Source organism: Pectinophora gossypiella, chromosome 7 (assembly GCF_024362695.1).
Source record: "Pectinophora gossypiella chromosome 7, ilPecGoss1.1, whole genome shotgun sequence".
Taxonomy (NCBI): Eukaryota; Metazoa; Arthropoda; class Insecta; order Lepidoptera; family Gelechiidae; genus Pectinophora; species Pectinophora gossypiella.
This window is the reverse complement of record NC_065410.1, coordinates 1,957,681-1,970,716: the sequence shown is the minus strand read 5'-3', so window position 1 is coordinate 1,970,716 and position 13,036 is coordinate 1,957,681. Positions and strand designations below refer to the sequence as shown.

The window sequence follows — 13,036 nt, the reverse complement described above, 5'->3', positions numbered from 1 at the left end:
ATAATAATAAAACACCCAATACAGAAAATAACTACTTAATTAAAAACACAAGTATATTTTTATGGATATACAGAATTCTTATTTTGTGACTCTTATTCGCATGAAGCTGTTTTTTTACACTTTTATTAATCTCTACCTTTTTTTATAAGTAAACCGTGTATATACCTAATGAAAGTGTGTTTTATAAATAAATCTATTAATAACTACTTTATTTTTATATCACTTTGTTATATAAACCTAAATTATCAACTTGTGTTGGACGTTCCAATCGAGAGTATTGTTTTAATAAATAATGTAATTATAGATAAAATCATTATTTGATACCCTGTCTCTAAGAGACGGTTGTTTAGAAGAATCTCAGGTAACATCGCCTTGAGATGTATTAGACATCTTGTTTGTAAACATTTTAGTTTCCTTCTTAATTGGACTCGGATGTCAGGTAAACAAAATGTCTTTCTATTTTGGTTTATCTTTGTTTAACGTAACTTGTAGGTAATGTGTAACACGGCGACGGCGGGGGAGTACCAACAAAGTTCTAAGGATGATAGCGGAGAGGTTCGACTCGCCTGTTCTCGGTCGGTTCACAGAACTGCACGTAGGAAGTGAATCGAGTTGAGGGCGGCTTATCTTCTATTGTATTTATATTGTTTCGTTGTACTGTACTGTTTGAAATTATCTGAAAATATATTTTTTTATGTGTTTGTACGTGGAAAAAGTAGTGTTAAACGGTCTTAGAATAGATGGAGTGACGACATCCGTAAGACTGGAAGACAAAATCAACAACACTGGTCCACCCTGGCCAGCAGCCTCGTATCTAGTTACTCATATTATGAGTAACTAAGTTGACATTTATCAAGTTTATCTATGATAATTACATTGAGTAAATGATTCTAATTTCTGATGTCTACGACGCAGTGCGCTTAGCACCATCTTTATTGTTTCGAATGCTCCTTCTTAAATATGTTTCTGTTTTCATGTTTAATACGAGTAGCTAGATGAAGATTAAATATTACAACTCCGAAAACCTGAGAAGTCTTTGTGTCTAATGACATAAATACTTTCTTTCTTTCGATACGCGACAAATTCAATACATCACAGATGCTTTTCAGTACTGTAGTTTATAATAGTTTTCTTTCTAGGCTTATACCCTAAATGTGTGATGAAGATGGTACATGCTCATGTACTGCTGCTGTAATCGTCTTCGGTTGAGACCCTCGCATAATTGGACTCAAACAACACTTAACAGGTAAGTTCGTTTGAGTCCTAAATATAATCTCTTCAGTATCATCACCTACCTAATACATATGTTTAAAACGATAAATGACATCATTATCGCGATGGGATGCACTTTCATGGCTGTGCAAGCCAAAAAAAGTCGAAAAGGCGGAAGAAGCTGTCAACAGATGGAATGTTTTCTACTTCATGTCTTCTGCGTAACAGATAAGTTATAATTATGTGATATTGGTCTATCAATAAGTAAGTTTTCTAAAATAAAAAGTAATATCCATATTAATCAACTAGAGGTAACTTCCCAAAATATTTTTTTTAGGAAAAGCAATTTTGAATTAAAAGCCATTACCTCAATTACTTTGTAAGCAAAAAAATATAGAAAGCCAATTTGGTGGACGTAATAGAAGTAGGTACGAAGCCATTTCTGCTCGAACACCATAAAAGTTTTTCCTTACAAAAATTAATCAAAGATCGCTTTCGTGTCCTACATAACAAGTAATATAAGATGCCCACCAATCAAAATTCAGAGAGTTTCCTCGACAGATATTTTGAAAATACCTAATATTAAAATGTAATAAAATTCTTCCGTCGCTAATATGATTCAGTGGCGTGGACCCTGCCTAAGGGTGGAAACATACGGCTGGTAAGTATGTTTATAAACGTGTTTAGGTACGCGATTAATAACGGATAATTTACTTGACGAAATTGTTACTTAAAAGTAAAGATATAGATTGTATATTTAATAAGCAAACTTCCATAGTAGATATAAAAAAAATATATTTTAATAATTTATTTAATTGCTTATGCTATTTTGAATTTCAGATAACCCGATTATTATGAGACTTGACTGAAAAAAGACGAAAGATTTATGTGTTTTGAAAGGCAACCCGAAGCCCTTTTTAAACATAATGTATTGTGTACTTTCAAGGAGTATTAGACTAGTTACCCTCTTTAAGAAAATGCAATTGAATTAGTGGTTACACTTTTTGAATCCACCAAAAGTAGGTATAATAACCTAATATATATGTCTTCCAATTTCAAAAAATTCAAATCGCACCGGCTATGTACCGAAAACGTGCTACGTATGTTTCCTAACAACGTGAACTAAGCTAGCGTAAGCTTGGCGCTACCGTCGCCTATCAATCGATACGCGCCCCGTTGCCAGGCAACGATCATGTTGCAAAATAAACAATCAGAATCAGGGCCCTGCCGAGAGCAAATTTACTTTCTTATTTTATTACTTGTGTAAACATTTTAGATCGATATTATTGGATTATTTACTTTCACTGCTCGTACACTGTGTATTATGTATTTTTGATTCCTTGTGTAGGATTAGGACGTGAAGGAAAAATAAAATGTTGCTGCCGCCTTGTGTGCCTGATCAGTGTGGGAAGGATTTCCGTCATTCGTTGAAGAAGCCAAGTCCAAACTATCCTTATGGGTATAAGACTAAGAAGCCTCGGCTGGTGCCGGCTTTTACCATCCAGGCTATGCAGAGGAATACGAAGGTGATTCCTCCGCCGAGATGCAGTGTCTTCGACCCTAACCCCCCGAGGCCTACACTCTTCAGGAAGTGCTACCAGCGAGGCGAGTTTCCCGTGTCTATTGAGTTCACTATCCATGGGAGGCGACTGGCATGGAAGGTGAGTTTCTTTGTCTATGAGTGAGAAGAGAACAGAGAACCACTTTCACTGCGAAGTTCTACAATGGGTATGACGAACCATACAGTGACACGTGGCTACCCCAATGCTCATTCCTAAGCTTTGGAGATACAAACTTTTAAATCACATACCAAGGAAATACATTTCTCTGGAATGTGGGTTTCCTCCTGATGTTTTCCTTTATCACTGTGGTGATACTCATTTATAATCCAAACATGAATTCGAAAATTTTGTTCCTATTAACCCTAGTGTCAGGGTTACTATTGAGCCGCCAAAGGCTCCTGACATGGCTCATGTAACGACTACTATCTTACATCAGTAAGTAGTAACCGGGACCATCAGCGTAACGTGCCTTCTGAAGCACGGATCATCTTATTTTCGGACAATAGGACAGCCTGTAATGCCCTAACCAAACTAGGGATCACAAAATGTTTTTTGTGATATGTCCCCACCGGGATTTGAACCCGGGACCTCCGGATCGTGAGCTCAACGCGGAAACCACTGGATCACGGAGGCCGGTAATTTGATCATTGGCCTTCTGTTTGATCTGTGAACTCCAACTGGACTACCATGGCTCTCACACATCACATCATCATCATCATCATCATCAGCCCATTAACGTCCCCACTGCAGGGCACGGGCCTTCCCTATGGATGGATATGAGTAGGGAGAACGGGCCTTAAACCATCACGTGGGCCCAGTGCGGATTGATGGTTATTAACGACTGCTAATGCAGCCGGGACCAACGGCTTAACGTGCGACACATCACGTATAAGATAAATTTTCTTATAGGTACCAATAGAAAAGCTGGACTTCCACCACTACCTGCCAATGTTCTTCGACGGTCTCTCTGAAGGAATGTACCCATATACCTTCATCGTCGAGCAAGGCATCAACGACTTAGTCCAGAAAGGCTCCTACAAAGTGCTACCAACTGTGCCTCAACTCGTAATACCTATTAAAAGTAAGTTATTTTCTTCTTATTCAGGATATAACATAAGAACAAAAGCAGCCTGTATACATCCCACTGCTGGGCAGACCCTGACAGAAGGGTTGATGAGGCTGGTATTTAACCTCACAACCCACACGATAAGAAGAAGACTACTTCTAGAACTGTCATACATTAAAAAAAAAAATCTGTCTGGCAGTATCGGAACCCTTGTATATTAAATAAAATCTATAACTAATAATCATCATCATCGGCCCATTAACGTCCCCACTGCTGGGACACGGGCCTTCCCTATGGATGGATAGGGAGATCGGGCCTTAAACCATCACGCGGGCCCAGTGCGGATTGATGGTTATCAGCGACTGCTAATGCAGCCGGGACCAACGGCTTAACGTGCCTTCCGAAGCACGGAGGAGCTCGAGATGAAAACTTTTTTTTTTGTGGTCACCCATCCTATGACCGGCCTTTGCGAAAGTTGCTTAACTTCAACAATCGCAGACCAAGCGCTTTAACCGCTGCGCCACCGAGCTCCTCAACTAATAATAACTAATAATAATAGAAACCTAATCCAATAACATTCGAAACAAAATTATCCTTAATACGCAAATCGCTCCCCAAAAAACAAGGAAATAAAAGGACGAAATTCAATAACGCACGGGAGCAAGCTTAAGATGACATTATCTGTTCAACGTTGATTTATAAGAGTCGGCCAGAGACGTAGCTAGGTGAAGGGACCCACCCACAGAAAACAATATTAGCGTCTTATTCCACATAATACACACACACTCAAATACAAAAAATACAAAAATATTTATTCAAAAGACACGGTATAACAATGCTTATTACACTGCGATATCCACACTAGGCATGCCTGTGTCGTGGGTATCACTTCAGAAAAACTGTTTACTAGGACTATACCTGTCACAGAGCTACATACAAATAAATAAACGAAAACAATGAACAAGAGAAAAAAACAAACTAAAAAACTAAACTAAATAAATCGTAGACACAAAACTAGAACAAAAAAAATTGTGTGTGTGTGTGTGCGTGTTTGATGATGACTCCACATAATCAAGTTTTTGTTATTCTATCGTATAGGTTGTGAGGTGGATTACTAATCTTAGCAACCCTGGTGTCTTGGTTATTATTGATTTTTCAAAGGCCCCTGGACATGGCTCATGTAACGACAACGTACTAACACCAGTTGCTAGTAATCAAGATTAACAGCTAAATGTGCCTTCCGAAGCCCGTGCTTTGGAATTCGGCTTTTCAGGAAGGAAATTGATCCGTGTCAATTTCAGGTGACCAGCATAATGGAATGTTCTAACCAAACTAGGGACCACAAATTATTTTTTGTTATATATATTTACCGGGATTCCAACCCTGGACCTCCGGATCGTGAGACCGACTCCACCACTGGGCAAGAAAGAGGCCGGTTCCATTTTTACTGACACCCTTACCCGGCACAAAAAAGAAAGTGTTATAAAGTTAACATTAAGAAAGAGAAGTGTGTATGTAAACATTATACATACATACACTCACGCCTATTTCCCACTGGGGTAAGCAGAAACTATGGAATTCCATTTGCTTCGATCCTGACACACTTATCTTGCTTCCTCCACATTCATCAATCGCTTCATATACGCACGCCGGTTTAGAGTAGATCGTACTAAACTTTTCCTAAGTACTTCCCCAATTTGGTCAATATAAGTCCTTGTAGGTCTTCCTCTGCCAGCCCTACCAGGCCTACAAGGACTACAAGGACTACTACAACTTTCGCTTTATATACCGCTTTCACAATTATATTGTCCTTCATCCGCTCTACGTGTCCAAGCCAACCTAACATTTCCTTTTCAATATTAATCACTATATCGTCTTTTACACCACATCTCTGTCTTTTAACACTGTTCACTCAACTTAACACTGCAGTAAAAACACGCAAAGACCTCATTTCTAGCGGTGGTTAAGTCGGCGAAAGGTTATCAACTTGGCTAACCCCCTAAGAAGGCTCGGGTGACCTTGATTCGCTCCTGTGTACAGCTCCACAATCGAGGGCATCGGATTGGGTGTCCCGATCTACTGAAGCAACATGAACGCACCCATTCAAATTGGTTCGGGCCGTTGGAAGTAATCAAATTGAAATGAAATTTGTCAACTGATATTTTAAAATGAGGCAGATATTTTCTAGATCAATGACGTGTGAAATTTGCAGGTGGAACAAATGTGTTAGCTTGTTCTCTGTACTGTAGGCGATTGTGTGTTTTTGGAGTTTCGATTCCGCAACTAAGTCTGTCACTTTACAACGCCTAAATAATTCCCCTATCTCTTCTCCTAACTCTTTAGATTTCACTCCAGTTTCGGAAAATGATGTTAGAAAACAAATCCTGTCCATTTCCTCTAACGCTGTTGGCGGTGATGATATCAGCCGCAATATGCTTATCCCTATCCTTGATATTATCCTTCCTGTGATTACTCATATCCTTAATTCCTCGCTGTTTTCATCTACCTTTCCCAACATTTGGAAGCAAGCTATTGTAGTCCCTATTCCCAAGATATCTAGCCCATCTTCCTTATCCCATTACCGTCCCATCTCCATACTTCCTTTCCTATCAAAGGTGCTTGAACGTGTGGTTCATCACCAGTTGTTTTCCTTCCTCTCCAAAGGTCATCTAATGAACGCATTGCAGTCTGGCTTTCGTCCGGGGCATAGCACAGTTACTTCTCTGGTCAAGGTATCCGATGATATCCGCATGGGTATGGAGCGTCAGGAAGTGACACTGCTTACTCTCCTTGACTTTAGCAATGCGTTCAATAGTGTTGATTTTGACGTCCTACTGTCCTTTTTAAAATTATTAAACGTCTCCTCATCCGTCACAGACTGGTTCCGTAGCTACCTTGAGGGTCGTCGGCAGCGCGTCAAGGTTGACGGCATGTTGTCTGACTGGTGCAGCATCACGGCTGGAGTCCCACAAGGTGGCGTCCTTTCTCCACTCCTATTTTCCATCTTTATTAACTCCATTTCCCAGAGTCTTACCTGTTCCTACCACTTGTATGCGGATGATTTGCAGATTTACACCCATGTACCTGTGGAAAGTATTCAGCAGGCTGTTTGTGTCATGAATTGTGATTTAGTGGCTATTGCGGCTTGGGCGTCTGAACATGGTATTTCAGTCAATCCCGGTAAGTCGCAATCCATAATCATTGGTGGTCGCAGGCAGCTTGCTCAAATTGATTTTCCTTGTCTCTCCCCTGTTTCCTTCATGGGTACTGTTATACCTTATTGCGAGACCGTCAAAAACTTGGGCGTCTTTTTTGACAGGACGTTATCCTGGACACGCCAAGTTAACGAGGTCAGTAGGAAGATTTTTGCCTCCTTGAGGTCCCTTGGGCGCTTGCGTAGCTTCCTGCCCGTTAAGACGAAAATTGCTCTCTCCCAGTCCCTTCTTCTTCCTATCCTTGACTACGCCGATGTTTGTTATTTGGATCTCACTGAAGAGCTGCTCAACAAACTCGAGAGGTTGCAGAACGCAGCCATCCGCTTCGCGTTTGGCTTGCGTAAGTTCGACCATGTGTCGGTGTACCGTGCGCAGCTCAAGTGGCTCCCTATACGACTTCGGCGAAATTCCCATATCCTCTCACTCCTTTTCAATATCCTCCATAATCCCAATACTCCCCCTTACCTCAAAGAGCGTTTTAGTTTGAGGACGGAAGTTCACGAACGGCTGCCTCGATCGTGCACTAGGATGCTATTGGTAGCTCCCACCCACCGAACTGATTACTACGGCCAGTCTTTTACTGTGCAAGCTGTGCGCTTATGGAACTCCTTACCTGCTTCCATCAGAGTCGCTAACTCTCTTCAGAGCTTCAAAAACCAGTTGCGAGCTCATTTTGAATCCTTATGTGGATATTCTTAGGATATTACTATTATGTATGATGTATTTTATTTATTTCAATACCTGTATGTGTGTGTATAGTCTATTATTTATTATTATAGTTTTCTTTAGATTATGGTTAGGTATATTTTTAGTATATATGGATTATATTAAATTGAGTATTTATTAATATATGTACGTATAGTATAGAGTATTTATTATATTAACTTTAGTTTTACTTTTAGGTATTTATTTATTTATTTTTTGTTGCACCATCCCGCATCCAAGTTGTAAATGTTTGTTTCCTTTTGTTGGTTGCCTGGAAGAAATTGCTCTAGAGCAATAAGGCCGCCCAAATTGTACTGTATTCATGTGTTATGTCTGATTGTTGAAATTCTAGTTCTGTGCAATAAAGTATATTTGATTTGATTTGATTTGATGGAGTACCATTTCTGGTTGATTGAGGGTACGTGTGACATAAACATAATATAGCCTATTCATATTATGTATGGTATTGAGTTACATACATACATACATACATAAACTCACGCCCGCAATCCCAAACGGGGTGGGCAGAGCCACAAGCAATCAAAGACAACTTGCAGCCACTGTTGATACGAAGTCCTAAGATGGATATGATGAACCTTATGGTGATAACGGATCAGCCTATCGCCCATAACATTAGTCCATCATGTTAGAGGACGCAATCCCTCTGTCGGTTTTTACGACATGCCCGGGAAGACAAGCAGCTGAACGTGTTCTATGTTTTTTATTTGCTCCCAGAACAGCATAGAAGCGTGGTATTGAGTTCCATTCGTAAATTGTAAACATAAGTACGCACATCTATTCTTTAGGTTATTTTTCTCCTACATAACATCAACAGCCTCCCCTCAATCAACCGGAAGGGTTATGGAGCATACTCCAATACGCTGCTCCACTGCCGGCTGATGGAGGAGATATTTACGGCTGATAGCCGGAACCAACGGGTAAACGTGCTCTCAGAACACACTTCAGTACTTTTGCTCTTAATTTTTTTCTTATCTGGAGGTCCGGGTTCGATTCCCGATGGGGACATTGACGATATCACTTTGAGAGACTATCCGTTGTTTAGTTAAGTAAGACTTTTTAGACAGAAGCAACTTACCCAAAAGCTGCATTTACAGTCTTGCCTTAAAGAAACTCTTTTCTCAGGAGCCCTGGAAACTAAAAGGCCGACAGTCATATGCCACGCACTGAAATGCATCCAGATGATAGTTACGGGTTGCGACAAAGTTGGTGAAGCCCTGGTGCCTTACTACAGGCAGATACTGCCGATACTGAACCTCTTCAAAGATAGAAACCGTAAGTGCAAAATCATTGAAATGTTAATATCCTCAAATTTTCAGATGGCTGGTATTGTGAGGTTTTAAAGAAAAGTCTGGAATCTTAACTAAGAGGCAAATCATTATGATAGTATAATCAACAGCGATATTGATAAAAAATAATATACGTAAGTTCAAAAACTAAAACCCAACTACGACTCGCGCTCTAAAAAATACTAGCAAGAAAATACATCTTCGATTTTTTTCCGAATAGTGGTGTTTAGAATATATCGGTGAAGGAAAATATCGTGAGGAAACTCACATTCCCGAGAAATGCATTTTCGGAGGTATGTGACCTAATCTGTATTGGGCTTGTTTCCCCTTCGCAGCTTGGAAGGTCATACAGGCAGTAGCTTCAAATCTTCAGGTTAGGTAAAACTGGAACCTGTGAAAACGGGATAATAAGATGAGTGGTGTCTAGGATAGCTGTGGTTGTATGCCGTGGTAAACTAACTCTTAGAACAGATTGGCTGTGTAACGCGTACTCATGAGAACACTATAAGACCGGGAATTTTATATATGGTGTCCGGACTGAGCCGTTGCTTGCTAAAGTTAGTGTATACTGACCATACTAGATAAGGTAAAAAGTTAGCGTCGATTCAACAGACATCAACGCTTTAAAAAACTAAAAAAAAATGGACTAAAAAAATCTGAATGCCATCGACACGACAAGAAGAAGAACGCTTTAAAACCTTCCACTCCAAATGTAATTACGCCCACCTACATCAATAATTCACAATTCGTCCACAAAACTCGAGAAATAACTCGTAAAGCCAACCCCAAACCCAGGTAAGGTCTGATAATGACACGCAGTTTACCACACATTAGCCTACCAAAGTAAAGTGAGGAGCAAAAACGACACCCAAGCTTGGACCACAACTATTTCACAGCGAGAGAAATGAGGCGTTAGCACCCTACGAGACAAAACACTCGTTAGGTAAACATAAACCAAAGGAGTTAGTACGGTACACATTGCAGACAAATATTCCACGGATAGTTGCGGTTGGAGCGGAAAAATTTGCGGTGATTTATACAATCTGTGAAGTTTTTTGTGAGAATGGCGACCGAAGATTGGTTTAATGCGAGTTTTAATACTTAGTTGCTAAAAATACACAATATTATAGTTTAGTACTTTGAATATGAAATTGTTTTTTGGATTTCAAACATAATATAAAGCATGACCATTCTAAAAATAGAAGTGATAAGTATTATAACACAAACGATAAAATAGATTATCACGTTTTATTAGGTAATTTGGCTCACCACCGATCACGTTGGTCTAACAGAAAGCTCGGGGTTCATGTACTTAGTTCGTTTTTTGATGGATATACCTCTGATTCCCCCTATGGGGTCGTTATCTTGTGTCTTAAGACACAGATTACGACACTTTCTACCGATTTTCTCAAGGTTTGCCGAATTTTCCGTGCAAAAATACTCGTTTCTATGTTTATAACCCTAACGTTTGAATATACACAGTCCAGGTATCCTTTGACTGTAAAATAAGTCATAATTCCATACTGATCTTTTGTGCATCCAGGTATTACGACTATTTTATCGACGATAAACATTCTCTTACTCCGTCGTAAATAGCACTTGAACTTTCAGTAGATCATCTATATCCTGATAATACATTTTACTTATTCCCAGTTTGTTTATGGCTTCGACTTTTGTTCCAAACTGAATATCCATTACCATGTTTTAAGATTTCGGTAGAAACATTTTCAGAGCAAAAATAAAAAAAAAAAAACTTTAAGAGACTTTCTGTTGATGCTAAGCAGCAACTTCTTTTTTTTAAAGAATATACAAACATTATTTTTTTTAATAATTCGCACCGCCGCATTATAATAATATTCATTTCACCTGATCTAACTTCATCACCTTCCCAACCCAAAACCCAACACCTTGAGGCTTACAGTGACATTACAAATAAACTGGATACCACAAACACCCCTTGTTTATCTTCTCGTGTGACGTGTGTTCTAGATGACAAAAAGCCGAGACAGGCGCGCGTAGAATTCCTCTAACAATGTGGTCGGGTGTCGGAGCGGTGGCTACAACCGCCATGTGACGCGCCCAAAATTCGTTGTCTCTCACGTGTAATTAATCTACTCCAGTGCTCTGACAAGTCTATTAGCTTGAAAACAATATCTGGCGTGCTTCTCGTGTCAATTATGCGCTTGATTGATTGCCGATCGGCGGCAAATCGGTGCAAAGTTTGAAGTTCGACGATGACGCGGTTTTGCTCAGTTTCGAGTTTGGGGTTCGTGCTTTATGAGCGTTTGTTGGAAGTCTGTTAATCGTGAAAAATAATACTTTACTGATATTTTCATTATATTGATAGAAAATTGCGAACTTGCACCAGTGAGTTATTAATTTATCTTAAGTGAAGTTTTCACTAACACAGTTGGCTATGGCTCACCAGCTATCTTTTTCTCTTTCTAACCACCCACTTCCCTAAAATGGGGGGTGGAAGTTTATATAGAGCATTCCGCATTTTTCAAGGCAGAAAGCTAAAAATTTATATGCGGACTATCTGTGATTAACATAAAAAAAAACAACTTTTTTGAAATCTGACCTTAAAATTATTCCTTTAGAGGGATGAAATTTTATATGGGACTTTTCGCAGTTTTCAACGTAGGAACCTAAAAATTGGTATTAGGAAAGGAGACTCGTGTTAACCCGAATTTATCGCGAGCGAAGCCGTGGGCAAAGGCTGGTAAGGTCTTATAAGAAAAGACGATGATAAAAATCTTATGCTTCCAGGTAATCTCGGGGCTGGCATCGATCACACAACTACAAGAAGAGAGAATGTCGGTGACCTCATAGAAGAAACCCTTCAGATCCTAGAGCGCTATGGAGGACCTGATGCTTTCATCAACATAAAGTACATGATACCGACTTACGAATCCTGTGTTCTGAATTAAAAAGAAACATATCTGATACTTGAGTGAATAATTTGTGATAAATTGTTTCGTGAGTACCACAGTTATATTGCTCTCTTGACAAAACTCTGTTTTCAAAATTGTCCTTTTTAAAGGTGTTTTTCCTCTTTGATCTGTTATTCTATGTGTTCATGTGAATATCTGACGTATCCATATTTAGACTAGTCATTCCTGCACTATACTGTACCTTATGTTATGCACATAAAGATTTAATACTCATCGTAGTTTAGATTTATTCAATACTTGACTGATCTGTCAACGTACCTATTTGCATATATCGTAACTTATTTTACAATTATGTTACTCGAACACTCAAACATTTATAATTATGATATAAGTAGGTAGTAAAATTCAAAAAGCACATTGTTTAAAAAATAAGAAAACAGGCAACTTTGTTTCATTCGAATGGTATTGTGGATCACCATTGATAATTATAATGTTTTTTAAATGTAATGAATATAGGATGTTTTATAATTAATTGTTGTCAGCGAAGTTTTATGTTGATCAGTGAACACAAGGGCTTAGCGGACGTGGCTTAAAGACGAAGTGGTGTAAATCACGATCAAATTTAAAAGCCACACGCAATGTTACACGATGTTTTCCATTTGCGACAATTTGTTTTGGTAGCTTAATGAAAGCATTTTGCGAAAGATTCGATTTAGAATAGCTTTAGGTGGTTAGAGTATTACTTATTACTGTGTTAGATATTATTGACACAAGTTCAATTGGTAAAAGGGATAAAATAAAAATGGACACAAGTTATAAATTGTTATTACAGGTCCTTGTTTTCTTCTTTTGTAATTATACTTGCTGGTGAAAGGATCGGCCAATTATGAGTATTTTAAGCAATTTTAAGTTAAATATTTAAGTATTTTTTCCCTTTTGCCAATTGATAATATCGTTATGTCTTAGATATTTCACTCGTTCTATCATAATATATCTTGTGTGTAATGAGTCGTAATTTTGTCAAAAATTTATTAGGAAATAAATTTTGTGATAATAATTATTAATTTATTTACTT

The 13,036-nt window shown here is 38.7% G+C and overlaps 1 protein-coding gene across 1 annotated transcript; it reads left to right on the top strand.

Annotated features, from left to right (window-relative positions):
* The first annotated feature begins 2,478 nt into the window (after nt 1-2,478).
* Nucleotides 2,479-12,836, top strand: LOC126368225 (parkin coregulated gene protein homolog). Its single transcript, XM_050012128.1, has 4 exons — nt 2,479-2,873; nt 3,684-3,855; nt 8,904-9,053; nt 11,837-12,836. The coding sequence occupies exons 1-4, from the start codon at nt 2,586-2,588 to the stop codon at nt 11,995-11,997; spliced, it is 771 nt and encodes a 256-aa protein (XP_049868085.1). The 5' UTR covers nt 2,479-2,585; the 3' UTR covers nt 11,998-12,836.
* Nucleotides 12,837-13,036: the final 200 nt, after the last annotated feature.